Source organism: Pristiophorus japonicus, unplaced genomic scaffold (assembly GCF_044704955.1).
Source record: "Pristiophorus japonicus isolate sPriJap1 unplaced genomic scaffold, sPriJap1.hap1 HAP1_SCAFFOLD_573, whole genome shotgun sequence".
In the NCBI taxonomy this organism is placed as follows: domain Eukaryota; kingdom Metazoa; phylum Chordata; class Chondrichthyes; family Pristiophoridae; genus Pristiophorus; species Pristiophorus japonicus.
In genome coordinates this window covers 115,608-142,801 of record NW_027254481.1, presented here as the reverse complement: position 1 = coordinate 142,801, position 27,194 = coordinate 115,608, and the positions used below count along the sequence as shown (strand labels likewise).

The 27,194-nt window shown below is 56.5% G+C and overlaps 1 protein-coding gene across 1 annotated transcript in view; it reads left to right on the top strand.

Moving 5' to 3' along the window:
* The window catches only part of LOC139254777 (coatomer subunit zeta-1-like), a 37,168-nt gene extending 15,182 nt beyond the window's left edge, over positions 1-21,986 (top strand). Inside the window, exons 2-5 of the mRNA XM_070873798.1 lie at positions 3,709-3,777; positions 19,330-19,411; positions 20,231-20,322; positions 21,908-21,986. Coding sequence (XP_070729899.1) covers positions 3,709-3,777; positions 19,330-19,411; positions 20,231-20,322; positions 21,908-21,967 — 303 coding nt within the window. The 3' untranslated portion in view covers positions 21,968-21,986. The remainder of the gene's footprint in view (positions 1-3,708; positions 3,778-19,329; positions 19,412-20,230; positions 20,323-21,907) is intronic.
* The last annotated feature ends 5,208 nt before the right edge of the window (positions 21,987-27,194 follow it).

Below are 27,194 nucleotides of genomic sequence, written 5' to 3'. Positions count from 1 at the left end.
GGGGATTGATACAGGGCTATGGGGAGAGAGCGGGGCAGTGGGATTAGTTTGGGAGTGATACAGGGCTATGGGGAGAGAGCGGGGCAGTCGGATTAGTTTGGGGATTGATACAGGGCTATGGGGAGAGAGTGGGGCAGTGGGATTAGTTTGGGGATTGATACAGGGCTATGGGGAGAGAGCGGGGCATTGGGATTAATTTGAGGATTGATACAGGACTATGGGGAGAGAGTGGGGCAGTGGGATTAGTTTGGGGATTGATACAGGACTATGGGGAGAGAGCGGGGCAGTGGGAATAGTTTGGGGATTGATACAGGACTATGGGGAGAGAGCGGGGCAGTGGGATTAGTTTGGGGATTGATTCAGGGCTATGGGGAGAGAGCGGGGCAGTGTTATTAGTTTGGGGATTGATACAGGACTATGGGGAGAGCGGGGCAGTGGGATTAGTTTGGGGATTGATACAGGACTATGGGGAGAGAGCGGGGCAGTGGGATTAGTTTGGGGATTGATACAGGGCTATGGGGAGAGAGTGGGGCAGTGGGATAAGTTTGGGGATTGATACAGGGCTATGGGGAGAGAGCGGGGCAGTGGGATTAGTTTGGGGATTGATACAGGGCTATGGGGAGAGAGCGGGGCAGTGGGATTAGTTTAGGGATTGATACAGGGCTATGGGGAGAGAGCGGGGCAGTGGGATTAGTTTGAGGATTGATACAGGGCTACGGGGAGAGAGCGGGGCAGTGGGATTAGTTTGGGGATTGATACAGGACTATGGGGAGAGAGCGGGGCAGTGGGATTAGTTTGGGATTGATAAAGGGCTATGGGGAGAGAGCGGGGCAGTGGGATTAGTTTGGGATTGATAAAGGGCTATGGGGAGAGAGCGGGGCAGTGGGATTAGTTTGGGGATTGATACAGGGCTATGGGGAGAGAGCGGGGCAGTGGGATTAGTTTGGGGATTGATACAGGGCTATGGGGAGAGAGCGGAGCAGTGGGATTAGTTTGGGATTGATAAAGGGCTATGGGGAGAGCGCGGGGCAGTGGGATTAGTTTGGGATTGATACAGGGCTATGGGGAGAGAGTGGGGCAGTGGGATTAGTTTGGGATTGATACAGGGCTATGGGGAGAGAGTGGGGCAGTGGGATTAGTTTGGGGATTGATACAGAGCTATGGGGAGAGAGCGGGGCAGTGGGATTAGTTTGGGGATTGATACAGGGCTGTGGGGAGAGAGCGGGGCAGTGGGATTAGTTTGGGGATTGATACAGAGCTATGGGAAGAGAGCGGGGCAGTGGGATTAGTTTGGGGATTGATACAGGGCTATGGGGAGAGAGCGGGGCAGTGGGATTAGTTTGGGGATTGATACAGGGCTATGGGGAGAGAGCGGGGCAGTGGGATTAGTTTGGGGATTGATACAGGGCTGTGGGGAGAGTGCGGGGCAGTGGGATTAGTTTGGGGATTGATACAGGACTATGGGGAGAGAGCGGGACAGTGGGATTAGTTTGGGGATTGATACAGGGCTATGGGGAGAGAGCGGGGCAGTGGGATTCGTTTGGGGATTGATACAGGTCTGTGGGGAGAGTGCGGGGCAGTGGGATTCGTTTGGGGATTGATACAGGGCTATGGGGAGAGAGCGGGGCAGTGGGATTAGTTTGGGGATTGATGCGGGGCAGTGGGATTAGTTTGGGGATTGATACAGGGCTGTGGGGAGAGTGCGGGGCAGTACGATTAGTTTGGGGATTGATACAGGGCTATGGGGAGAGCGTGGGGCAGTGGGATTTGTTTGGGGATTGATACAGGGCTGTGGGGAGAGTGCGGGGCAGTGGGATTAGTTTGGAGATTGATACAGGACTATGGGGAGAGCGCGGGGCAGTGGGATTAGTTTGGGGATTGATACAGGACTATGGGGAGAGCGCGGGGCAGTGGGATTAGTTTGGGGATTGATACAGGGCTATGGGGAGAGCGCGGGGCAGTGGGATTAGTTTGGGATTGATACAGGGCTGTGGGGAGAGAGCGGGGCAGTGGGATTAGTTTGGGATTGATACAGGACTATGGGGAGAGAGCGGGGCAGTGGGATTAGTTTGGGATTGATACAGCACTATGGGGAGAGAGCGGGGCAGTGGGATTAGTTTGGGATTGATACAGGGCTATGGGGAGAGAGCGGGGCAGTGGGATTAGTTTGGGATTGATACAGGGCTATGGGGAGAGAGCGGGGCAGTAGGATTAGTTTGGGGATTGATACAGGGCTATGGGGAGAGAGTGGGGCAGTGGGATTATTTTGGGGATTGATACAGGGCTATGGGGAGAGAGCGGGGCAGTGGGATTAGTTTGAGGATTGATACAGGACTATGGGGAGAGTGGGGCAGTGGGATTAGTTTGGGGATTGATACAGGACTATGGGGAGAGAGCGGGGCAGTGGGATTAGTTTGGGGATTGATACAGGACTATGGGGAGAGAGCGGGGCAGTGGGATTAGTTTGGGGAGTGATACAGGGCTATGGGGAGAGAGCGGGGCAGTGGGATTAGTTTGGGGATTGATACAGGACTATGGGGAGAGAGCGGGGCAGTGGGATTAGTTTGGGGATTGACACAGGACTATGGGGAGAGAGCGGGGCAGTGGGATTAGTTTGGGGATTGATACAGGGCTATGGGGAGAGAGTGGGGCAGTGGGATAAGTTTGGGGATTGATACAGGGCTATGGGGAGAGAGCGGGGCAGTGGGATTAGTTTGGGGATTGATACAGGGCTATGGGGAGAGAGCGGGGCAGTGGGATTAGTTTGAGGATTGATACAGTACTATGGGGAGAGAGTGGGGCAGTGGGATTAGTTTGGGGATTGATACAGGACTATGGGGAGAGAGCGGGGCAGTGGGATTAGTTTGGGGATTGATACAGGACTGTGGGGAGAGAGCGGGGCAGTGGGATTAGTTTGGGGATTGATACAGGGCTATGGGGAGAGAGCGGGGCAGTGGGATTAGTTTGGGGATTGATACAGGACTATGGGGAGAGAGCGGGGCAGTGGGATTAGTTTGGGGATTGATACAGACTATGGGGAGAGAGCGGTGCAGTGGGATTAGTTTGGGGATTGATACAGGGCTATGGGGAGAGAGTGGGGCAATGGGATGAGTTTGGGATTGATACAGGGCTATGGGGAGAGAGCGGGGCAGTGGGATTAGTTTGGGATTGATACAGGGCTATGGGGAGAGAGCGGGGCAGTGGGATTAGTTTGGGGATTGATACAGGACTATGGGGAGAGAGCGGGGCAGTGGGATTAGTTTGGGGATTGATACAGGGCTATGGGGAGAGAGCGGGGCAGTGGGATTAGTTTGGGGATTGATACAGGACTGTGGGGTGAGAGCGGGGCAGTGGGATTAGTTTGGGGATTGATACAGGGCTATGGGGAGAGAGCGGGGCAGTGGGATTAGTTTGGGGATTGATACAGGGCTGTGGGGAGAGAGCGGGGCAGTGGGATTAGTTTGGGGATTGATACAGGACTATGGGGAGAGAGCGGGGCAGTGGGATTAGTTTGGGGATTGATGCAGGACTATGGGGAGAGAGTGGGGCAATGGGATTAGTTTGGGATTGATACAGGGCTATGGGGAGAGAGCGGGGCAGTGGGATTAGTTTGTTTCGTTGTGACCTGGTAAGCATTGAGTCGCCCAGGGAAATGCCAGATTTTGATTAGTCTGAATGTGACCAACACTCGCTGTAATGTTGTTACAGGAACCGACCCTATACACCGTGAAGGCAATCCTCATCCTGGATAACGATGGGGAGCGAATCCTTGCCAAGGTACCTGATCATCCTGTCTCTCTCCATCGCTCGCTCTGTGTGTGTGTGTCTGTGTCTCTCTCTCTCTCGCTCTGTGTGTCTCTCTCTCTCTCGCTCTGTGTCTCTCTCTCTCTCTTGCTCTGTGTGTCTCTCTCTCTCTCGCTCTGTGTCTCTCTCTCTCTCTTGCTCTGTGTGTCTCTCTCTCTCTCGCTCTGTGTGTCTCTCTCTCTCTCGCTCTGTGTCTCTCTCTCTCTCTTGCTCTCTGTGTCTCTCTCTCTCTCGCTCTGTGTCTCTCTCTCTCTCTTGCTCTGTGTGTCTCTCTCTCTCTCGCTCTGTGTGTCTCTCTCTCTCTCGCTCTGTGTCTCTCTCTCTCTCTTGCTCTGTGTGTCTCTCTCTCTCTCGCTCTGTACGTCTCTCTCTCTCTCGCTCTGTGTGTCTCTCTCTCTCTCGCTCTGTGTGTCTCTCTCTCTCTCGCTCTGTGTCTCTCTCTCTCTCTTGCTCTGTGTGTCTCTCTCTCTCTCGCTCTGTGCGTCTCTCTCTCTCGCTCTGTGCGTCTCTCTCTCTCTCGCTCTGTACGTCTCTCTCTCTCTCTCTGTGCGTCTCTCTCTCTCTCGCTCTGTACGTCTCTCTCTCTCTCTCTGTGCGTCTCTCTCTCGCTCTGTACGTCTCTCTCTCTCTGTGCGTCTCTCTCTCTCTCGCTCTGTACGTCTCTCTCTCTCTGTGCGTCTCTCTCTCGCTCTGTGCGTCTCTCTCGCTCTGCGTCTCTCTCTCTCGCTCTGTGTGTCTCTCTCTCGCTCTGTGCGTCTCTCTCTCTCTCGCTCTGTGTGTCTCTCTCTCGCTCTGTGCGTCTCTCTCTCGCTCTGTGCGTCTCTCTCTCTCTCGCTCTGTGTCTCTCTCTCTCTCGCTCTGTGTGTCTCTCTCTCTCGCTCTTTGTGTCTCTCTCTCTCTCGCTCTGTGCGTCTCTCTCTCGCTCTGTGTGTCTCTCTCTCGCTCTGTGCGTCTCTCTCTCTCGCTCTGTGTGTCTCTCTCTCTCGCTCTGTGCGTCTCTCTCTCTCGCTCTGTGCGTCTCTCTCTCTCGCTCTGTGTGTCTCTCTCTCTCTCGCTCTGTGCGTCTCTCTCTCGCTCTGTGCGTCTCTCTCTCTCTCGCTCTGTGTGTCTCTCTCTCTCGCTCTGTGTGTCTCTCTCGCTCTGTGCGTCTCTCTCTCTCTCGCTCTGTACGTCTCTCTCTCTCTCTCGCTCTGTGCGTCTCTCTCTCTCGCTCTGTGCGTCTCTCTCTCTCTCGCTCTGTGTGTCTCTCTCTCTCTCGCTCTGTGTGTCTCTCTCTCTCGCTCTGTGCGTCTCTCTCTCTCTCGCTCTGTACGTCTCTCTCTCTCTCGCTCTGTGTGTCTCTCTCTCTCTCGCTCTGTGCGTCTCTCTCTCTCTCTCTCTGTGTGTCTCTCTCTCTCGCTCTGTGTGTCTCTCTCTCTCGCTCTGTGCGTCTCTCTCTCTCGCTCTGTGCGTCTCTCTCGCTCTGTGTGTCTCTCTCTCGCTCTGTGTGTCTCTCTCTCTCTCGCTCTGTGCGTCTCTCTCTCGCTCTGTGCGTCTCTCTCTCTCTCGCTCTGTGTGTCTCTCTCTCTCGCTCTGTGTGTCTCTCTCGCTCTGTGCGTCTCTCTCTCTCTCGCTCTGTACGTCTCTCTCTCTCTCGCTCTGTGCGTCTCTCTCTCTCGCTCTGTGCGTCTCTCTCTCTCTCGCTCTGTGTGTCTCTCTCTCTCTCGCTCTGTGTGTCTCTCTCTCTCGCTCTGTGCGTCTCTCTCTCTCTCGCTCTGTACGTCTCTCTCTCTCTCGCTCTGTGTGTCTCTCTCTCTCTCGCTCTGTGCGTCTCTCTCTCTCTCTCTGTGTGTCTCTCTCTCTCGCTCTGTGTGTCTCTCTCTCTCGCTCTGTGCGTCTCTCTCTCTCGCTCTGTGCGTCTCTCTCGCTCTGTGTGTCTCTCTCTCTCTCGCTCTGTGCGTCTCTCTCTCTCGCTCTGTGCGTCTCTCTCGCTCTGTGTGTCTCTCTCTCTCTCGCTCTGTGCGTCTCTCTCTCTCTCTCTGTGCGTCTCTCTCTCTCGCTCTGTGCGTCTCTCTCTCGCTCTGTGCGTCTCTCTCTCTCTCGCTCTGTGCGTCTCTCTCTCTCTCGCTCTGTGCGTCTCTCTCTCTCTCTCGCTCTGTACGTCTCTCTCTCTCTCGCTCTGTGCGTCTCTCTCTCTCGCTCTGTGTGTCTCTCTCTCTCTCGCTCTGTGCGTCTCTCTCTCTCGCTCTGTGTGTCTCTCTCTCTCTCGCTCTGTACGTCTCTCTCTCTCTCGCTCTGTGCGTCTCTCTCTCTCGCTCTGTGTGTCTCTCTCTCTCTCGCTCTGTGCGTCTCTCTCTCTCGCTCTGTGTGTCTCTCTCTCTCTCGCTCTGTGTCTCTCTCTCTCTCGCTCTGTGCGTCTCTCTCTCTCGCTCTGTGCGTCTCTCTCGCTCTGTGTGTCTCTCTCTCTCTCGCTCTGTGTCTCTCTCTCTCTCGCTCTGTGTGTCTCTCTCTCTCGCTCTGTGTGTCTCTCTCTCTCGCTCTGTACGTCTCTCTCTCTCTCTCGCTCTGTGTGTCTCTCTCTCTCTCGCTCTGTGCGTCTCTCTCTCTCTCTCTGTGTGTCTCTCTCTCTCGCTCTGTGCGTCTCTCTCGCTCTGTGTGTCTCTCTCTCTCTCGCTCTGTGTGTCTCTCTCTCTCGCTCTGTGCGTCTCTCTCTCTCTCGCTCTGTGTGTCTCTCTCTCTCTCGCTCTGTGTGTCTCTCTCTCTCGCTCTGTGCGTCTCTCTCTCTCTCTCGCTCTGTGTGTCTCTCTCTCTCTCGCTCTGTGCGTCTCTCTCTCTCGCTCTGTGCGTCTCTCTCGCTCTGTGTGTCTCTCTCTCTCGCTCTGTGCGTCTCTCTCTCTCGCTCTGTGCGTCTCTCTCTCTCTCTCGCTCTGTGTGTCTCTCTCTCTCTCGCTCTGTGTGTCTCTCTCTCTCTCTCTCTGTGCGTCTCTCTCGCTCTGTGTGTCTCTCTCTCTCGCTCTGTGCGTCTCTCTCTCTCGCTCTGTGCGTCTCTCTCGCTCTGTGTGTCTCTCTCTCTCTCGCTCTGTGCGTCTCTCTCTCTCTCGCTCTGTGTGTCTCTCTCTCTCTCGCTCTGTGCGTCTCTCTCTCGCTCTGTGCGTCTCTCTCTCGCTCTGTGCGTCTCTCTCTCTCTCGCTCTGTGCGTCTCTCTCTCTCTCGCTCTGTGTGTCTCTCTCTCTCTCGCTCTGTGCGTCTCTCTCTCTCGCTCTGTGTGTCTCTCTCTCTCTCGCTCTGTGCGTCTCTCTCTCTCTCGCTCTGTGTGTCTCTCTCTCTCTCGCTCTGTGTGTCTCTCTCTCTCGCTCTGTGTGTCTCTCTCGCTCTGTGCGTCTCTCTCTCTCGCTCTGTGCGTCTCTCTCTCTCGCTCTGTGCGTCTCTCTCGCTCTGTGTGTCTCTCTCTCTCTCGCTCTGTGCGTCTCTCTCTCTCGCTCTGTGTGTCTCTCTCTCTCGCTCTGTGCGTCTCTCTCTCTCTCGCTCTGTGTGTCTCTCTCTCTCTCTCTCTCTCTCTGTGCGTCTCTCTCTCTCGCTCTGTGTGTCTCTCTCTCTCTCGCTCTGTGTGTCTCTCTCTCTCGCTCTGTGTGTCTCTCTCGCTCTGTGTGTCTCTCTCTCTCTCGCTCTGTGCGTCTCTCTCTCTCTCTCTCTCTCGCTCTGTGCGTCTCTCTCTCTCTCTCTGTGCGTCTCTCTCTCTCGCTCTGTGCGTCTCTCTCTCTCTCTCGCTCTGTGTGTCTCTCTCTCTCGCTCTGTGCGTCTCTCTCTCTCGCTCTGTGCGTCTCTCTCTCTCGCTCTGTACGTCTCTCTCTCTCTCGCTCTGTGTGTCTCTCTCTCTCTCGCTCTGTGTGTCTCTCTCTCTCTCGCTCTGTGCGTCTCTCTCTCTCTCGCTCTGTGTGTCTCTCTCTCTCTCGCTCTGTGTGTCTCTCTCTCTCTCGCTCTGTGCGTCTCTCTCTCTCTCGCTCTGTGTGTCTCTCTCTCTCTCGCTCTGTGTGTCTCTCTCTCTCTCGCTCTGTGTGTCTCTCTCTCTCTCGCTCTGTGTGTCTCTCTCTCTCTCGCTCTGTGTGTCTCTCTCTCTCTCGCTCTGTGCGTCTCTCTCTCTCGCTCTGTGCGTCTCTCTCTTTCTCGCTCTGTGTGTCTCTCTCTCTCTCGCTCTGTGTGTCTCTCTCTCTCTCGCTCTGTGTGTCTCTCTCTCTCGCTCTGTGCGTCTCTCTCTCTCTCGCTCTGTGCGTCTCTCTCTCTCTCTCGCTCTGTGCGTCTCTCTCTCTCGCTCTGTGCGTCTCTCTCTCTCGCTCTGTACGTCTCTCTCTCTCGCTCTGTGCGTCTCTCTCTCTCGCTCTGTGTGTCTCTCTCTTTCTCGCTCTGTGTGTCTCTCTCTCTCTCGCTCTGTGTGTCTCTCTCTCTCTCGCTCTGTGTGTCTCTCTCTCTCGCTCTGTGCGTCTCTCTCTCTCTCGCTCTGTGCGTCTCTCTCTCTCTCTCGCTCTGTGCGTCTCTCTCTCTCGCTCTGTGTGTCTCTCTCTCTCTCGCTCTGTGTGTCTCTCTCTCTCTCTCTCTGTGCGTCTCTCTCTCTCGCTCTGTGCGTCTCTCTCTCTCTCTCGCTCTGTGCGTCTCTCTCTCTCGCTCTGTGCGTCTCTCTCTCTCGCTCTGTACGTCTCTCTCTCTCTCGCTCTGTGCGTCTCTCTCTCTCGCTCTGTGCGTCTCTCTCTCTCGCTCTGTGCGTCTCTCTCTCTCGCTCTGTGTCTCTCTCTCTCGCTCTGTGTCTCTCTCTCGCTCTGTACGTCTCTCTCTCTCGCTCTGTGTGTCTCTCTCTCTCTCGCTCTGTGCGTCTCTCTCTCTCGCTCTGTGTGTCTCTCTCTCTCTCGCTCTGTACGTCACTCTCTCTCTCTCTGTGTGTCTCTCTCTCTCTCTCTCTCTCTCTCGCTCTGTACGTCACTCTCTCTCTCTCTGTGCGTCTCTCTCTCTCTCGCTCTGTGTGTCTCTCTCTCGCTCTGTGTCTCTCTCTCTCGCTCTGTGTGTCTCTCTCTCTCTCGCTCTGTGTCTCTCTCTCTCGCTCTGTGTCTCTCTCTCGCTCTGTACGTCTCTCTCTCTCTCGCTCTGTACGTCACTCTCTCTCTCTCTGTGCGTCTCTCTCTCTCTCGCTCTGTGTGTCTCTCTCTCGCTCTGTGTCTCTCTCTCTCGCTCTGTGTGTCTCTCTCTCTCTCGCTCTGTGTCTCTCTCTCTCGCTCTGTGTCTCTCTCTCGCTCTGTACGTCTCTCTCTCTCTCGCTCTGTACGTCACTCTCTCTCTCTCTGTGCGTCTCTCTCTCTCTCGCTCTGTGTGTCTCTCTCTCTCTCGCTCTGTGCGTCTCTCTCTCTCGCTCTGTGTCTCTCTCTCTCGCTCTGTGTGTCTCTCTCTCTCTCGCTCTGTGCGTCTCTCTCTCTCTCGCTCTGTGTCTCTCTCTCTCTCGCTCTGTGTGTCTCTCTCTCTCGCTCTGTGTCTCTCTCTCTCGCTCTGTGTGTCTCTCTCTCTCTCGCTCTGTGCGTCTCTCTCTCTCGCTCTGTGTCTCTCTCTCTCGCTCTGTGTGTCTCTCTCTCTCTCGCTCTGTGCGTCTCTCTCTCTCGCTCTGTGTCTCTCTCTCTCGCTCTGTACGTCTCTCTCTCTCTCTCTGTGCGTCTCTCTCTCTCGCTCTGTGCGTCTCTCTCTCTCTCGCTCTGTGCGTCTCTCTCTCTCTCGCTCTGTACGTCTCTCTCTCTCTCGCTCTGTGCGTCTCTCTCTCTCTCGCTCTGTGCGTCTCTCTCTCTCGCTCTGTGTCTCTCTCTCTCTCTCTCGCTCTGTGCGTCTCTCTCTCTCTCTCGCTCTGTGCGTCTCTCTCTCTCTCGCTCTGTGCGTCTCTCTCTCTCGCTCTGTGTCTCTCTCTCTCTCTCTCGCTCTGTGCGTCTCTCTCTCTCTCTCGCTCTGTGTGTCTCTCTCTCTCTCTCGCTCTGTGCGTCTCTCTCTCGCTCTGTGCGTCTCTCTCTCTCTCGCTCTGTACGTCTCTCTCTCTCGCTCTGTGCGTCTCTCGCTCTGTGCGTCTCTCTCTCGCTCTGTACGTCTCTCTCTCGCTCTGTGCGTCTCTCTCTCTCTCGCTCTGTGTGTCTCTCTCGCTCTGTACGTCTCTCTCTCTCTCGCTCTGTGCGTCTCTCTCTCTCTCTCTCTCTGTGTCTCTCTCTCTCTCTCTCTGTGCGTCTCTCTCTCTCTCGCGCTGTACGTCTCTCTCGCTCTGTACGTCTCTCTCTCTCGCTCTGTGCGTCTCTCTCTCGCTCTGTGTGTCTCTCTCTCTCGCTCTGTACGTCTCTCTCTCTCGCTCTGTGCGTCTCTCTCTCGCTCTGTGCGTCTCTCTCGCTCTGTGCATCTCTCTCTCTCGCTCTGTACGTCTCTCTCTCTCTCGCTCTGTGCGTCTCTCTCTCGCTCTGTGTGTCTCTCTCTCTCTCTGTGCGTCTCTCTCTCTCTCGCTCTGTGTGTCTCTCTCTCGCTCTGTGCGTCTCTCTCTCTCTCGCTCTGTGTCTCTCTCTCTCTCTCGCTCTGTACGTCTCTCTCTCTCGCTCTGTGCGTCTCTCTCTCTCGCTCTGTGCGTCTCTCTCTCTCGCTCTGTGTCTCTCTCTCTCTCGCTCTGTGCGTCTCTCTCTCTCTCGCTCTGTGTGTCTCTCTCTCTCGCTCTGTGTGTCTCTCTCTCTCGCTCTGTGCGTCTCTCTCTCTCTCGCTCTGTGCGTCTCTCTCTCTCTCGCTCTGTACGTCTCTCTCTCTCGCTCTGTGCGTCTCTCTCTCTCGTTCTGTGCGTCTCTCTCTCGCTCTGTGCGTCTCTCTCTCGCTCTGTACGTCTCTCTCTCTCTCTCTGTGCGTCTCTCTCTCTCTCGCTCTGTGCGTCTCTCTCTCTCTCGCTCTGTACGTCTCTCTCTCTCGCTCTGTGTCTCTCTCTCTCGCTCTGTGCGTCTCTCTCTCTCTCGCTCTGTGTGTCTCTCTCTCTCGCTCTGTGTGTCTCTCTCTCTCGCTCTGTGTGTCTCTCTCTCTCGCTCTGTGCGTCTCTCTCTCTCTCGCTCTGTGCGTCTCTCTCTCTCTCGCTCTGTACGTCTCTCTCTCTCTCGCTCTGTGTCTCTCTCCCTCTCGCTCTGTGCGTCTCTCTCTCTCGCTCTGTGTCTCTCTCTCTCGCTCTGTACGTCTCTCTCTCTCTCGCTCTGTGCGTCTCTCTCTCTCTCGCTCTGTGCGTCTCTCTCTCTCTCGCTCTATGCGTCTCTCTCTCTCGCTCTGTGTGTCTCTCTCTCTCTCGCTCTGTACGTCTCTCTCTCTCTCGCTCTGTGCGTCTCTCTCTCTCGCTCTGTGTCTCTCTCTCTCTCTCGCTCTGTACGTCTCTCTCTCTCGCTCTGTGTGTCTCTCTCTCTCTCGCTCTGTACGTCTCTCTCTCTCTCGCTCTGTGTCTCTCGCTCTGTGCGTCTCTCTCTTTCGCTCTGTGTCTCTCTCTCTCTCTCGCTCTGTACGTCTCTCTCTGTGCGTCTCTCTCTCTCGCTCTGTGTGTCTCTCTCTCTCTCGCTCTGTACGTCTCTCTCTCTCTCTCTCTGTGCGTCTCTCTCTCTCTCGCTCTGTACGTCTCTCTCTCTCGCTCTGTGTCTCTCTCTCGCTCTGTGTGTCTCTCTCTCTCTCGCTCTGTGCGTCTCTCTCTCTCGCTCTGTGTCTCTCTCTCTCGCTCTGTGTGTCTCTCTCTCGCTCTGTGCGTCTCTCTCTCTCGCTCTGTGTCTCTCTCTCTCGCTCTGTACGTCTCTCTCTCTCTCTCTGTGCGTCTCTCTCTCTCTCGCTCTGTGCGTCTCTCTCTCTCGCTCTGTACGTCTCTCTCTCTCTCGCTCTGTACGTCTCTCTCTCTCGCTCTGTGCGTCTCTCTCTCTCGCTCTGTGCGTCTCTCTCTCTCTCTCGCTCTGCGTCTCTCTCTCTCTCGCTCTGTGCGTCTCTCTCTCTCTCGCTCTGTACGTCTCTCTCTCTCTCTCTCTGTGCGTCTCTCTCTCTCGCTCTGTCTCTCTCTCTCTCGCTCTGTGTGTCTCTCTCTCTCTCGCTCTGTGCGTCTCTCTCTCTCGCTCTGTGTCTCTCTCTCTCTCTCTGTGTGTCTCTCTCTCTCTCGCTCTGTGCGTCTCTCTCTCTCTCGCTCTGTACGACTCTCTCTCGCTCTGTACGTCTCTCTCTCTCTCGCTCTGTGCGTCTCTCTCTCGCTCTGTGCGTCTCTCTCTCTCGCTCTGTGTCTCTCTCTCTCTCGCTCTGTACGTCTCTCTCTCTCGCTCTGTGCGTCTCTCTCTCTCTCGCTCTGTGTGTCTCTCTCTCTCGCTCTGTACGTCTCTCTCTCTCTCGCTCTGTGCGTCTCTCTCTCTCTCGCTCTGTGTGTCTCTCTCTCTCGCTCTGTACGTCTCTCTCTCTCTCGCTCTGTACGTCTCTCTCTCTCTAGCTCTGTGTGTCTCTCTCTCTCTCTCTCTGTGCGTCTCTCTCTCTCTCGCGCTGTACGTCTCTCTCTCTCGCTCTGTACGTCTCTCTCTCTCGCTCTGTGCGTCTCTCTCTCTCTCGCTCTGTGTGTCTCTCTCTCTCGCTCTGTACGTCTCTCTCTCTCGCTCTGTGCGTCTCTCTCGCTCTGTACGTCTCTCTCTCGCTCTGTACGTCTCTCTCTCTCTCGCTCTGTACGTCTCTCTCTCTCGCTCTGTGCGTCTCTCTCTCTCGCTCTGTGCGTCTCTCTCTCTCGCTCTGTGTCTCTCTCTCTCTCGCTCTGTGCGTCTCTCTCTCTCTCGCTCTGTGTGTCTCTCTCTCTCGCTCTGTGTGTCTCTCTCTCTCGCTCTGTGCGTCTCTCTCTCTCTCGCTCTGTGTGTCTCTCTCTCTCGCTCTGTGTGTCTCTCTCTCTCGCTCTGTGTGTCTCTCTCTCTCGCTCTGTGCGTCTCTCTCTCTCTCGCTCTGTGTGTCTCTCTCTCTCTCGCTCTGTGCGTCTCTCTCTCTCGCTCTGTGTCTCTCTCTCTCGCTCTGTGTGTCTCTCTCTCTCTCGCTCTGTACGTCTCTCTCTCTCGCTCTGTGCGTCTCTCTCTCTCTCGCTCTGTGCGTCTCTCTCTCTCTCGCTCTGTGCGTCTCTCTCTCGCTCTGTACGTCTCTCTCTCTCTCGCTCTGTGCGTCTCTCTCTCTCTCGCTCTGTACGTCTCTCTCTCTCTCTCTGTGTCTCTCTCTCTCTCGCTCTGTACGTCTCTCTCTCTCTCTGTGTCTCTCTCTCTCTCGCTCTGTGTCTCTCTCTCTCGCTCTGTGTCTCTCTCCCTCTCGCTCTGTGCGTCTCTCTCGCTCTGTGTCTCTCTCTCTCGCTCTGTACGTCTCTCTCTCTCTGTGCGTCTCTCTCTCTCTTGCTATGTGTGTCTCTCTCTCTCTCGCTCTGTACGTCTCTCTCTCTCTCGCTCTGTGTCTCTCTCTCTCTCGCTCTGTGCGTCTCTCTCTCTCGCTCTGTGTCTCTCTCTCTCTCTCGCTCTGTACGTCTCTCTCTCTCTCGCTCTGTGCGTCTCTCTCTCTCTCTCTGTGCGTCTCTCTCTCTCTCTCTGTGCGTCTCTCTCTCTCTCGCTCTGTGCGTCTCTCTCTCTCGCTCTGTACGTCTCTCTCTCTCTCGCTCTGTACGTCTCTCTCTCTCTCTCTGTGCGTCTCTCTCTCTCGCTCTGTGCGTCTCTCTCTCTCTCGCTCTGCGTCTCTCTCTCTCTCGCTCTGTACGTCTCTCTCTCTCTCGCTCTGTGCGTCTCTCTCTCTCTCGCTCTGTACGTCTCTCTCTCTCTCGCTCTGTACGTCTCTCTCTCTCTCGCTCTGTGCGTCTCTCTCTCTCGCTCTGTGTCTCTCTCTCTCTCGCTATGTGCGTCTCTCTCTCGCTCTGTGTGTCTCTCTCTCTCGCTCTGTACGTCTCTCTCTCTCGCTCTGTGCGTCTCTCTCTCGCTCTGTGTGTCTCTCTCTCTCTCGCTCTGTGCGTCTCTCTCTCTCTCTCGCTCTGTGCGTCTCTCTCTCTCTCGCTCTGTACGTCTCTCTCTCTCTCGCTCTGTACGTCTCTCTCTCGCTCTGTGCGTCTCTCTCTCTCTCTCTCTCTGTGTGTCTCTCTCTCTCTCTCTCTGTGCGTCTCTCTCTCTCTCGCGCTGTACGTCTCTCTCGCTCTGTACGTCTCTCTCTCTCGCTCTGTGCGTCTCTCTCTCGCTCTGTGTGTCTCTCTCTCTCGCTCTGTACGTCTCTCTCTCTCGCTCTGTGCGTCTCTCTCTCGCTCTGTGCGTCTCTCTCGCTCTGTGCGTCTCTCTCTCGCTCTGTACGTCTCTCTCTCTCTCGCTCTGTACGTCTCTCTCTCTCTCGCTCTGTACGTCTCTCTCTCTCTCGCTCTGTGCGTCTCTCTCTCTCGCTCTGTGCGTCTCTCTCTCTCGCTCTGTGCGTCTCTCTCTCTCGCTCTGTGTCTCTCTCTCGCTCTGTGCTTCTCTCTCTCTCTCGCTCTGTGCGTCTCTCTCTCTCTCGCTCTGTGTGTCTCTCTCTCTCGCTCTGTGTGTCTCTCTCTCTCGCTCTGTGCGTCTCTCTCTCTCTCGCTCTGTGCGTCTCTCTCTCTCTCGCTCTGTACGTCTCTCTCTCTCGCTCTGTGCGTCTCTCTCTCTCGTTCTGTGCGTCTCTCTCTCGCTCTGTGCGTCTCTCTCTCGCTCTGTGCGTCTCTCTCTCGCTCTGTGCGTCTCTCTCTCTCGCTCTGTGCGTCTCTCTCTCTCGCTCTGTGTGTCTCTCTCTCGCTCTGTACGTCTCTCTCTCTCTCGTTCTGTGCGTCTCTCTCTCGCTCTGTGCGTCTCTCTCTCGCTCTGTGCGTCTCTCTCTCGCTCTGTGTGTCTCTCTCTCTCTCGCTCTGTGCGTCTCTCTCTCTCTCGCTCTGTGCGTCTCTCTCTCTCGCTCTGTGTGTCTCTCTCTCTCTCGCTCTGTACGTCTCTCTCTCTCTCGCTCTGTGTCTCTCTCTCTCTCGCTCTGTGCGTCTCTCTCTCTCGCTCTGTGTCTCTCTCTCTCTCTCGCTCTGTACGTCTCTCTCTCTCTCTCTCTGTGCGTCTCTCTCTCTCGCTCTGTGTGTCTCTCTCTCTCTCGCTCTGTGTGTCTCTCTCTCTCTCGCTCTGTGTGTCTCTCTCTCTCTCGCTCTGTACGTCTCTCTCTCTCTTGCTCTGTGTCTCTCTCTCTCTCGCTCTGTGCGTCTCTCTCTTTCGCTCTGTGTCTCTCTCTCTCTCTCGCTCTGTACGTCTCTCTCTCTCGCTCTGTGCGTCTCTCTCTTTCGCTCTGTGTCTCTCTCTCTCTCTCGCTCTGTACGTCTCTCTCTCTCTCTCTCTCTGTGCGTCTCTCTCTCTCTCGCTCTGTACGTCTCTCTCTCTCGCTCTGTGTCTCTCTCTCGCTCTGTGTGTCTCTCTCTCTCTCGCTCTGTGCGTCTCTCTCTCTCGCTCTGTGTCTCTCTCTCGCTCTGTGTGTCTCCCTCTCTCTCGCTCTGTGCGTCTCTCTCTCTCGCTCTGTGTCTCTCTCTCTCGCTCTGTACGTCTCTCTCTCTCTCTCTGTGCGTCTCTCTCTCTCTCGCTCTGTGCGTCTCTCTCTCTCGCTCTGTGTGTCTCTCTCTCTCTCGCTCTGTACGTCTCTCTCTCGCTCTGTGTCTCTCTCTCTCTCGCTCTGTGCGTCTCTCTCTTTCGCTCTGTGTCTCTCTCTCTCTCGCTCTGTACGTCTCTCTCTCTCGCTCTGTGCGTCTCTCTCTTTCGCTCTGTGTCTCTCTCTCTCTCTCGCTCTGTACGTCTCTCTCTCTCTCTCTCTGTGCGTCTCTCTCTCTCTCGCTCTGTACGTCTCTCTCTCTCGCTCTGTGTCTCTCTCTCGCTCTGTGTGTCTCTCTCTCTCTCTCGCTCTGTACGTCTCTCTCTCTCGCTCTGTGCGTCTCTCTCTCTCGCTCTGTGCGTCTCTCTCTCTCTCTCGCTCTGTGCGTCTCTCTCTCTCTCGCTCTGTGCGTCTCTCTCTCTCTCGCTCTGTACGTCTCTCTCTCTCTCTCTCTGTGCGTCTCTCTCTCTCGCTCTGTCTCTCTCTCTCTCTCGCTCTGTGTGTCTCTCTCTCTCTCGCTCTGTGCGTCTCTCTCTCTCGCTCTGTGTCTCTCTCTCTCTCTCTCTGTGTGTCTCTCTCTCTCGCTCTGTGCGTCTCTCTCTCTCTCGCTCTGTACGACTCTCTCTCTCTCTCTCTCGCTCTGTACGTCTCTCTCTCTCTCGCTCTGTGCGTCTCTCTCTCTCTCGCTCTGTGCGTCTCTCTCTCTCGCTCTGTGTCTCTCTCTCTCTCTCGCTCTGTACGTCTCTCTCTCTCTCGCTCTGTACGTCTCTCTCTCTCTCGCTCTGTGCGTCTCTCTCTCTCTCGCTCTGTACGTCTCTCTCTCTCTCTCTGTACGTCTCTCTCTCTCGCTCTGTACGTCTCTCTCTCTCTCGCTCTGTGTGTCTCTCTCGCTCTGTGCGTCTCTCTCTCTCGCTCTGTGCGTCTCTCTCTCTCGCTCTGTGCGTCTCTCTCTCGCTCTGTGCGTCTCTCTCTCTCGCTCTGTGCGTCTCTCTCTCGCTCTGTGCGTCTCTCTCTCTCGCTCTGTGCGTCTCTCTCTCTCGCTCTGTACGTCTCTCTCTCTCTCGCTCTGTGTCTCTCTCCCTCTCGCTCTGTGTCTCTCTCTCTCTCGCTCTGTGTCTCTCTCTCTCGCTCTGTACGTCTCTCTCTCTCTGTGCGTCTCTCTCTCTCTTGCTATGTGCGTCTCTCTCTCTCTCGCTCTGTGCTTCTCTCTCTCTCGCTCTGTGTGTCTCTCTCTCTCTCGCTCTGTGTCTCTCTCTCGCTCTGTGTCTCTCTCTCTCTCTCGCTCTGTACGTCTCTCTCTCTCTCTGTGCGTCTCTCTCTCTCGCTCTGTACGTCTCTCTATCTCTGTGCGTCTCTCTCTCTCTCGCTCTGTGCGTCTCTCTCTCGCTCTGTACGTCTCTCTCTCTCGCTCTGTACGTCTCTCTCTCTCGCTCTGTACGTCTCTCTCTCTCTCTGTACGTCTCTCTCTCTCGCTCTGTGCGTCTCTCTCTCGCTCTGTACGTCTCTCTCTCTCGCTCTGTACGTCTCTCTCTCTCTCGCTCTGTGCGTCTCTCTCTCTCGCTCTGTGTGTCTCTCTCTCTCGCTCTGTGTGTCTCTCTCTCTCTCTCTCTCTCGCTCTGTGCGTCTCTCTCTTTCTCGCTCTGTACGTCTCTCTCTCTCGCTCTGTACGTCTCTCTCTCTCTCTCTCTGTGCGTCTCTCTCTTTCTCGCTCTGTACGTCTCTCTCTCTCGCTCTGTACGTCTCTCTCTCTCTCGCTCTGTGCGTCTCTCTCTCTCTCGCTCTGTGTCTCTCTCTCTCTCTCGCTCTGTACGTCTCTCTCTCTCTCTCTCTGTGCGTCTCTCTCTCTCGCTCTGTGCGTCTCTCTCTCGCTCTGTGTGTCTCTCTCTCTCTCGCTCTGTGCGTCTCTCTCTCTCTCGCTCTGTACGTCTCTCTCTCTCGCTCTGTGCGTCTCTCTCTCTCTCGCTCTGTGCGTCTCTCTCTCTCTCGCTCTGTGTGTCTCTCTCTCTCGCTCTGTGCGTCTCTCTCTCTCGCTCTGTGTGTCTCTCTCTCTCTCGCTCTGTGCGTCTCTCTCTCTCTCGCTCTGTGTGTCTCTCTCTCTCTCGCTCTGTGCGTCTCTCTCTCGCTCTGTGCGTCTCTCTCTCTCGCTCTGTGTGTCTCTCTCTCTCTCGCTCTGTGCGTCTCTCTCTCTCTCGCTCTGTGTGTCTCTCTCTCTCTCGCTCTGTGCGTCTCTCTCTCGCTCTGTGCGTCTCTCTCTCTCTCGCTCTGTGCGTCTCTCTCTCTCTCTCGCTCTGTGCGTCTCTCTCTCTCTCGCTCTGTGCGTCTCTCTCTCTCTCGCTCTGTGCGTCTCTCTCTCTCTCGCTCTGTGCGTCTCTCTCTCTCTCTCGCTCTGTGCGTCTCTCTCTCTCTCGCTCTGTATGTCTCTCTCTCTCTCGCTCTGTACGTCTCTCTCTCTCTCGCTCTGTGTGTCTCTCTCTCTCGCTCTGTGCGTCTCTCTCTCTCTCGCTCTGTGCGTCTCTCTCTCTCTCGCTCTGTGCGTCTCTCTCTCTCTCTCGCTCTGTGCGTCTCTCTCTCTCTCGCTCTGTACGTCTCTCTCTCGCTCTGTACGTTTCTCTCTCTCTCTCTCTGTGTGTCTCTCTCTCTCGCTCTGTACGTCTCTCTCTCTCTCGCTCTGTGTGTCTCTCTCTCTCGCTCTGTGCGTCTCTCTCTCTCGCTCTGTGCGTCTCTCTCTCTCTCGCTCTGTGCGTCTCTCTCTCTCTCTCGCTCTGTGCGTCTCTCTCTCTCTCGCTCTGCGTCTCTCTCTCTCTCGCTCTGTGCGTCTCTCTCGCTCTGTGCGTCTCTCTCTCTCTCGCTCTGTGTGTCTCTCTCTCTCGCTCTGTACGTCTCTCTCTCGCTCTGTGTGTCTCTCTCTCTCTCGCTCTGTGTGTCTCTCTCTCTCGCTCTGTGCGTCTCTCTCTCTCTCTCGCTCTGTGCGTCTCTCTCTCTCTCGCTCTGTGTGTCTCTCTCTCTCGCTCTGTACGTCTCTCTCTCGCTCTGTACGTCTCTCTCGCTCTGTACGTCTCTCTCTCTCTCTCGCTCTGTGCCTCTCTCTCGCTCTGTGCGTCTCTCTCGCTCTGTGTCTCTCTCTCTCTCGCTCTGTACGTCTCTCTCTCTCTCTCTGTGCGTCTCTCTCTCTCTCGCTCTGTACGTCTCTCTCTCTCTCGCTCGGTGCGTCTCTCTCTCTCTCGCTCTGTGCGTCTTTCTCTCTCGCTCTGTACGTCTCTCTCTCTCTCTCGCTCTGTGCGTCTCTCTCTCTCGCTCTGTGCGTCTCTCTCTCTCGCTCTGTGCGTCTCTCTCTCTCTCGCTCTGTACGTCTCTCTCTCTCTCGCTCTGTACGTCTCTCTCTCTCTCGCTCTGTGCGTCTCTCTCTCTCTCGCTCTGTACGTCTCTCTCTCTCTGTGCGTCTCTCTCTCTCTCGCTCTGTGCGTCTCTCTCTCTCTGTGCGTCTCTCTCTCTCTCTCTCTCGCTCTGTGCGTCTCTCTCTCGCTCTGTACGTCTCTCTCTCTCGCTCTGTGCGTCTCTCTCTCTCTCGCTCTGTGCGTCTCTCTCTCTCTCGCACTGTGTGTCTCTCTCTCTCGCTCTGCGCGCGCTGCGCCTGTGTATCTTGCTCTCTCTCTGTGTGTCTCTCTCTCTCTCTCTCTGTGCGTCTCTCTCTCTCTCTCGCTCTGTACGTCTCTCTCTCTCTCGCTCTGTGTGCGTCTCTCTCTCTCGCTCTGTGCCCCCTCTCTCTCGCTCTCTGTGTGCCCCCTCTCTCGCTCTGTGTGCCTCTCTCTCGCTCTGCGCGCGCTGCGCCTGTGTATCTTGCTCTCTCGCTGTGTGTGTGTCTCGTCGTGCTTCTCTCTGACACAGATTGGGATTGTTAATCAGATGTCTCTCTCTCTCTCTCTCTCCCCGCAGTATTATGACTCCACCTATCCATCAGTCAAAGAGCAAAAGGCCTTTGAGAAGAACATTTTTAACAAGACGCACCGTACAGACAGTAAGTATCTGCCCGCTCCCTGCAGTTAGCCAGACTGGAGGGCCGACAGCGGGGCTCCCGCTCCGTGGTGGGGGCGCGGGGGGGGAGGGAGCGGTGGCGGGAGTCCAGAACAAGAGTAACCTTAACATTAGAGCCAGGCCGCTCGAGGACGATGTTGGGAAGGGTGGTGAAAATCTGGAACTCTCTCCCCCAAAAAAGTGCTGTGAAGATCAGGGGTTCAATTGACAATTTCAAAACTGAGATTGATAGAGGATTGTTGGGTAAGGGTTACAGAAACAAGGGAGTTAAAGGTAGTTCAGGCACAGATCAGACACGATCTAACTGAATGGCAGATCAAGCTCGAGGGGCTGAACGGCCTCCTCCTGTTCTTAATGTAACAGGCTCGAGGGGCTGAATGGCCTCCTCCTGTTCCTAATGTAACAGGCTCGAGGGCTGAATGGTCTCCTCCTGTTCCTAATGTAACATGCTCGAGGGGCTGAATGGCCTCCTCCTGTCCCTAATGTAACAGGCTCGAGGGCTGAATGGTCTCCTCCTGTTCCTAATGTAACATGCTCGAGGGGCTGAATGGCCTCCTCCTGTCCCTAATGTAACAGGCTCGAGGGCTGAATGGTCTCCTCCTGTTCCTAATGTAACATGCTCGAGGGGCTGAATGGCCTCCTCCTGTCCCTAATGTAACAGGCTCGAGGGGCTGAATGGCCTCCTCCTGTCCCTAATGTAACAGGCTCGAGGGGCTGAATGACCTCCTGTTCCTAATGTAACAGGCTCGAGGGGCTGAATGCCCTGCTGTTCCTGTGTAACTGCAATGTGATCCTTCCCCAGGTGAGATTGCGTTGCTGGAAGGGCTGACGGTTGTCTACAAGAGCAACATTGATCTATATTTCTATGTCATTGGCAGCTCGCACGAGAATGAGGTGGGTGGAGATCGTCCCAGCATATTCCACAGAACTGCGATAGCTTGTGTATAAGGACACTCCAGTGCAGTACTGAGGGAGTGCCGCACTGTCGGAGGGGCAGTACTGAGGGAGCCCCGCAGTGTCGGAGAGGCAGTACTGAGGGAGTGCCGCACTGTCGGAGGGACAGTACTGAGGGAGCCCCGCAGTGTCGGAGAGGCAGTACTGAGGGAGTGCCGCACTGTCGGAGGGACAGTACTGAGGGAGCGCCGCACTGTCAGAGGGGCGGTACTGAGGGAGCGCCGCACTGTCAGAGGGGCACTACTGAGGGAGCCCCGCAGTGTCGGAGGGGTGGTACTGAGGGAGTGCCGCACTGTCGGAGGGGCAGTACTGAGGGAGTGCCGCACTGTCGGAGGGGCAGTACTGAGGGAGTGCCGCACTGTCGGAGGGGCGGTACTGAGGGAGCGCCGCACTGTTGGCGGGGCAGTACTGAGGGAGTGCCGCACTGTCGGAGGGGCAGTACTGAGGGAGTGCCGCACTGTCGGAGGGGCAGTACTGAGGGAGTGCCGCACTGTCGGAGGGGCAGTACTGAGGGAGCACCGCACTGTCGGAGGGGCAGTACTGAGGGAGTGCCGCACTGTCGGAGGGGCAGTACTGAGGGAGCCCAGCAGTGTCGGAGGGGCAGTACTGAGGGAGTGTCGGAGGGGCGGTACTGAGGGAGTGCCGCACTGTCGGAGGGGCAGTACTGAGGGAGCGCCGCACTGTCGGAGGGGCAGTACTGAGGGAGTGCCGCACTGTCGGAGGGGCAGTACTGAGGGAGCGCCGCACTGTCGGAGGGGCAGTACTGAGGGAGCACCGCACTGTCGGAGGGGCAGTACTGAGGGAGGGCCGCACTGTCGGAGGGGCAGTACTGAGGGAGCACCGCACTGTCGGAGGGGCAGTACTGAGGGAGTGCCGCACTGTTGGAGGGGCAGTACTGAGGGAGCACCGCACTGTCGGAGGGGCAGTACTGAGGGAGTGCCGCACTGTCGGAGGGGCAGTACTGAGGGAGCACCGCACTGTCGGAGGGGCAGTACTGAGGGAGTGCCGCACTGTCGGAGGGGCAGTACTGAGGGAGCACTGCACTGTCGGAGGGCCAGTACTGAGGGAGCACCGCACTGTCGGAGGGGCAGTACTGAGGGAGTGCCGCACTGTCGGAGGGGCAGTACTGAGGGAGTGCCGCACTGTCGGAGGGGCAGTCTTTCAGACGAAGCGAGAAACAAAGGCCCCGTCTGCCCCCTCAGCTAGACGGAAAAAAATCCCATGGGTCACTATTTCAAAGAATAGCATCACTTAATGACCCAGATACTCTGTTTTTTTTAAAATCACTTGGCTGTCTGTGGGAGCTTGCTGTGCGCAAACAGGCTGCCGCGTTTCCCACGTTACAACAGTGACCGCACTTCACTACAAGTACTTTATTGGGCTGTGCTGCGCTTTGGGACGGCCAGAGTTTGAGAAAGGTGCCATTTAAATGTACGTTCTGTGTTCGGCTGAATTGGAAAGTGTACCATGGTGTGATGTATATTCTCTCTCTCTCTCTCTCTTTTCCCCCCCCCCCGCCCCACAGTTGATGCTGGTGGCTGTATTAAATTGTCTGTTTGATTCGCTGAGTCAGATGCTGAGGTAAGACTTCTGTTGGAATGTCGGGAGCTTTCTGTTTCCCCGAGAGCGTGAGGCCCCTCGCCCCGTCCGAGAAATAGGAGCAGGAGTCGGCCATTCGGCCCCTCGAGCCTGCTCCGCCATTTAATGAGATCGCACCTGACCTTCGGTCTCAACTCCCACTTCCCCGCCCGATCCCTTGATTCCTTTAATATCCAAATATCTATTGATCTCAGACTTGAATATACCCAACGACTGAACCTCCACTGCCCTCTGTGGCAGAGAATTCCAAAGATTCACCCCCCTCTGAGTGAAGAAATTCCTCCTCATCTCAGTCCTAAATGGCCGACCCCTCATCCTGAGACTGTGTGACCCCTGGTTCTCGACTCTGCAACCCGGGGGGAACACACTCCCTGTATCTAGCTGAATGGTGACAGATTAGAAAAAGCGGAGGGTGCAACGAGACCTGGGTGTCATGGTACATCAGTCATTGAAGGTTGGCATGCAGGTACAGCAGGCGGTGAAGAAGGCAAATGGCATGTTGGCATTCAGAGCGAGAGGATTTGAGTATAGGAGCAGGGAGGTGTTGCTACAGTTGTACAGGGCCTTGGTGAGGCCTCACCTGGAGTATAGTGTACAGTTTTGGTCTCCTAACCTGAGGAAGGACATTCTTGCTATTGAGGGAATGCAGCGAAGGTTCACCAGACTGATTCCCGGGATGGCTGGACTGACATATGAAGAAAGACTGGATCAACTGGGCTTGTATTCACTGGAATTTAGAAGAATGAGAGGGGATCTCATAGAAACTTATAAAATTCTGACGGGACTGGACAGGTTAGATGCAGGAAGAATGTTCCCGATGTTGGGGAAGTCCAGAACCAGGGGTCACAGTCGAAGGATAAGGGGTAAGCCATTTAGGACCGAGATGAGGAGAAACTTCTTCACCCAGAGAATTGTGAACCTGTGGAATTCTCTACCACAGAAAGTAGTTGAGGCCAATTCACTAAATATATTCAAAAGGGAGTTAGATGTGGCCCTTACGGCTAAAGGGATCAAGGGGAATGGAGAGAAAGCAGGAATGGGATACTGAGGGAATGATCAGCCATGATCTTATTGAATGGTGGTGCAGGCTCGAAGGGCCGAATGGTCTACTCCTGTACCTATTTTCCATGTTTCTATGTCTCTATCTACCCTGTCAAGCCCTGTAAGAATTTTGGCTGTTTCAATGAGATCACCTCTGATTCTAATAAATTCGAGAGAATATCGGCCCAGTCCGCTCAATCTCATCATAGGGCAATGCCCCATCCCAGGAATCAGTCTGGTGAACCTTCGCTGCACTCCCTCAATGGCAAGAAAATCCTTCCTTAAGGAGACCAAAACTGTGCACAATACTCCAGGTGTGGTCTCACCAGGGCCTTGTATAACTGGAGGAAGACATCCGAACTCTTATACTCCAATCCCTTTGCTCTTCTTTCGAGCTGTTCTACATAAACTAGAGGTGATCCAAAACTCGCACCGAGTCCCGCTCACCCATCACCCCCTGTGCTCACTGACCCCGTTTCCTAATTCGCACCGAGTCCCGCTCACCCATCACCCTGTGCTCACTGACCCCGTTTCCTAATTCGCACCGAGTCCCACTCACCCATCACCCTGTGCTCACTGCCCCCGTGTCCAAACTTGCACCGAGTCCCGCTCACCCATCACCCCCTGTGCTCACTGACCCCGTTTCCTAATTCGCACCGAGTCCCGCTCACCCATCACCCTGTGCTCACTGACCCCGTTTCCTAATTCGCACCGAGTCCCACTCACCCATCACCCTGTGCTCACTGCCCCCGTGTCCAAACTTGCACCGAGTCCCGCTCACCCATCACCCCCTGTGCTCACTGACCCCGTGTCCTAACTCACACCGAGTCCCACTCACCCATCACCCCCTGTGCTCGCTGACCCCATGTCCTAACTCGCACCGAGTCCCGCTCACCCATCACACCCTGTGCTCACTGCCCCCGTGTCCTAACTCACACCGAGTCCCACTCACCCATCAGCCCCTGTGCTCGCTGACCCCGTGTCCTAACTCACACCGAATCCCACTCACCCATCACCCCCTGTGCTCACTGCCCCCGTGTCCTAACTCACACCCAGTCCCGCTCACCCATCACCCCCTGTGCTCACTGACCCCGTTTCCTAAGTCGCACCGAGTCCCGCTCACCCATCACCCCCTGTGCTCACTGACCCCGTGTCCTAACTCGCACCGAGTCCCGCTCACACATCACCCCCTGTGCTCACTGACCCCGTGTCCCAACTCGCACCGAGTCCCGCTCACCCATCACCCCCTGTGCTCACTGACACCTTTTCCTAACTCGCACTGAGTCCCGCTCACCCATCACCCCCTGTGCTCACTGACACCTTTTCCTAACTCACACCGAGTCCCACTCACCCATCACACCCTGTGCTCACTGACCCCGTGTCCGAACTCGCACCGGGTCCTGCTCACCTATCACCCTCTGTGCTCACTGTCCTCGTGTCCGAACTCGCACCAAGTCCCACTCACCCATCACCCCCTGTGCTCACTGCCCCCGTTTCCTAACTCGCACCGAGTCCCGCTCACCCATCACCCCCTGTGCTCACTGACCCCGTGTCCTAACTCTCACCCAGTCCCACTCACCCATCACCCCATGTGCTCACTGACCCCGTCTCCTAGCTCGCACCGAGTCCCACTCACCCATCACCCCCTGTGCTCACTGCCCCGTGTTCTAACTCGCACCGAGTCCCACTCACCTATGACCCTCTGTGCTCACTGATCCCGTGTCCTAACTCGCACCGAGTCCCGCTCACACATCACCCCGTGCTCACTGCCCCGTGTCCTAACTCGCACCGAGTCCCGCTCACCCATCACCCCCTGTGCTGACCCCGTGTCCTAACTCGCAGCGAGTCCCGCTCACCCATCACCCCCGGCTCACTGCCCCGTGTCCTAACTCGCACTGAGTCCCGCTCACCCATCACCCTCCTGTGCTGACCCCGTGTCCTAACTCGCACCGAGTCCCGCTCACACATCACCCCGGGCTCACTGCCCCGTGTCCGAACTCGCACCGAGTCCCACTCACCCATCACCCCGTGCTCGCTGAACCCGTGTCCTAACTCGCACCCAGTCCCGCTCACCCATCACCCCCTGTGCTCACTGACCCCGTGTCCTAACTCACACCGAGTCCCGCTCACCCATCACCCCGTGCTCAGTGCTCCGTGTCCGAACTCGCACCGAGTCCCACTCACCCATCACCCCCTGTGCTCACTGACCCCGTGTCCTAACTCACACCGAGTCCCGCTCACCCCTCACCCCGTGCTCAGTGCCCCGTGTCCGAACTCGCACCGAGTCCCACTCACCCATCACCCACTGTGCTCACTGCCCCCGAGTCCTAACTCGCAGCGAGTCCCACTCACCCATCACCCCCTGTGCTCACTGCCCCGTGTCCGAACTCGCACCGAGTCCCACTCACCCATCACCCACTGTGCTCACTGCCCCTGTGTCCTAACTCGCACTGAGTCCCGCTCACCCATCACCCCCTGTGCTCGCTGACCCCGTGTCCTAACTCGCACCGAGTCCCGCTCACCCATCACCCCCTGTGCTCACTGCCCCGTGTCCGAACTCGCACCGAGTCCCTCTCACCCATCACCCCCTGTGCTCACTGCCCCCGTGTCCTAACTCGCACCGAGTCCCACTCACCCATCACCCCCTGTGCTCACTGACCCGTGTCCTAACTCACACCGAGTCCCACTCACCCATCACCCCCTGTGCTCACTGACCCCGTGTCCTAACTCGCACCGGGTCCCGCTCACCAGTCACCCTCTGTGCTCACTGTCCTCGTGTCCTAACTCGCACCGAGTCCCGCTCACCCATCACCTCCTGTGCTCACTGACCCCGTGTCCGAACTCGCACCGAGTCCAGCTCACCCATCACCCGCTGTGCTCACTGACCCCGTGTCCTAACTCGCACTGAGTCCCGCTCACGCATCACCTCCTGTGCTCACTGACCCCGTGTCCTAACTCGCACCGAGTCCTGCTCACCCATCACCCCCTGTGCTCGCTGACCCCGTGTTCGAACTCGCACCGAGTCCCACTCACCCATCAACCCCTGTGCTCACTGACCCCGTGTCCTAACTCGCACTGAGTCCCGCTCACGCATCACCTCCTGTGCTCACTGACCCCGTGTCCTAACTCGCACCGAGTCCCTCTCACCCATCAGCCCCTGTGCTCACTGCACCCGTGTCCTAACTCGCACCGAGTCCCACTCACCCATCGCCCTGTTCTCACTGCCCCGTGTCCAAACTCACACCGAGTCCCGCTCACCCATCACCCCCTGTGCTCACTGACCCCATGTCCTGACTCGCACCGAATCCCGCTCACCCATCACCCCATGCTCGCTGCCCCCGTGTCCTAACTCGCACCCAGTCCCGCTCACCGATCACCCCCTGTGCTCACTGACCCCTTGTCCTAACTACGCTCCGAGTACCGCTCACCCATCACCCCGTGCTCACTGCCCCGTGTCCTAACTCGCACCGAGTCCTGCTCACCCATCACCCGCTGTGCTCGCTGACCCCGTGTCCTAACTCGCACCGGGTCCTGCTCACCTATCACCCTCAGTGCTCACTGTCCTCGTGTCCTAACTCGCACCGAGTCCCGCTCACCCATCACCCCCTGTCCTCACTGACCCCGTGTCCGAAGTCGCACCGAGTCCCGCTCACCCATCACCCCCTGTGCTCACTGACCCCGAGTCCTAACTCGCACTGAGTCCCGCTCACGCAGCACCTCCTGTGCTCACTGACCCCGTGTCCTAACTCGCACCGAGTCCCACTCACCCATCACCCCCTGTTCTCGCTGACCCCGTGTCCTAACTCTCACCGAGTCCCTCTCACCCATCACCCCTTGTGCTCGCTGACCCCGTGTCCTAACTCGCACCGGGTCCTGCTCACCTATCACCCTCTGTGCTCGCTGTCCTCGTGTCCTAACTCGCACCGAGTCCCGCTCACCCATCACCCCCTGTGCTCACTGACCCCGTGTCCTAACTCGCACCGCGTCCCGCTCACCCATCACCCCCTGTGCTCACTGACCCCGTGTCCTAACTCACACCCAGTCCCACTCACCCAACACCCCGTGCTCGCTGCCCCCGTGTCCTAACTCGCACCCAGTCCCTCTCACCCATCACCCCCTGTGCTCACTGCCCCCGTGTCCTAACTCGCACCGAGTCCCACTCACCCATCGCC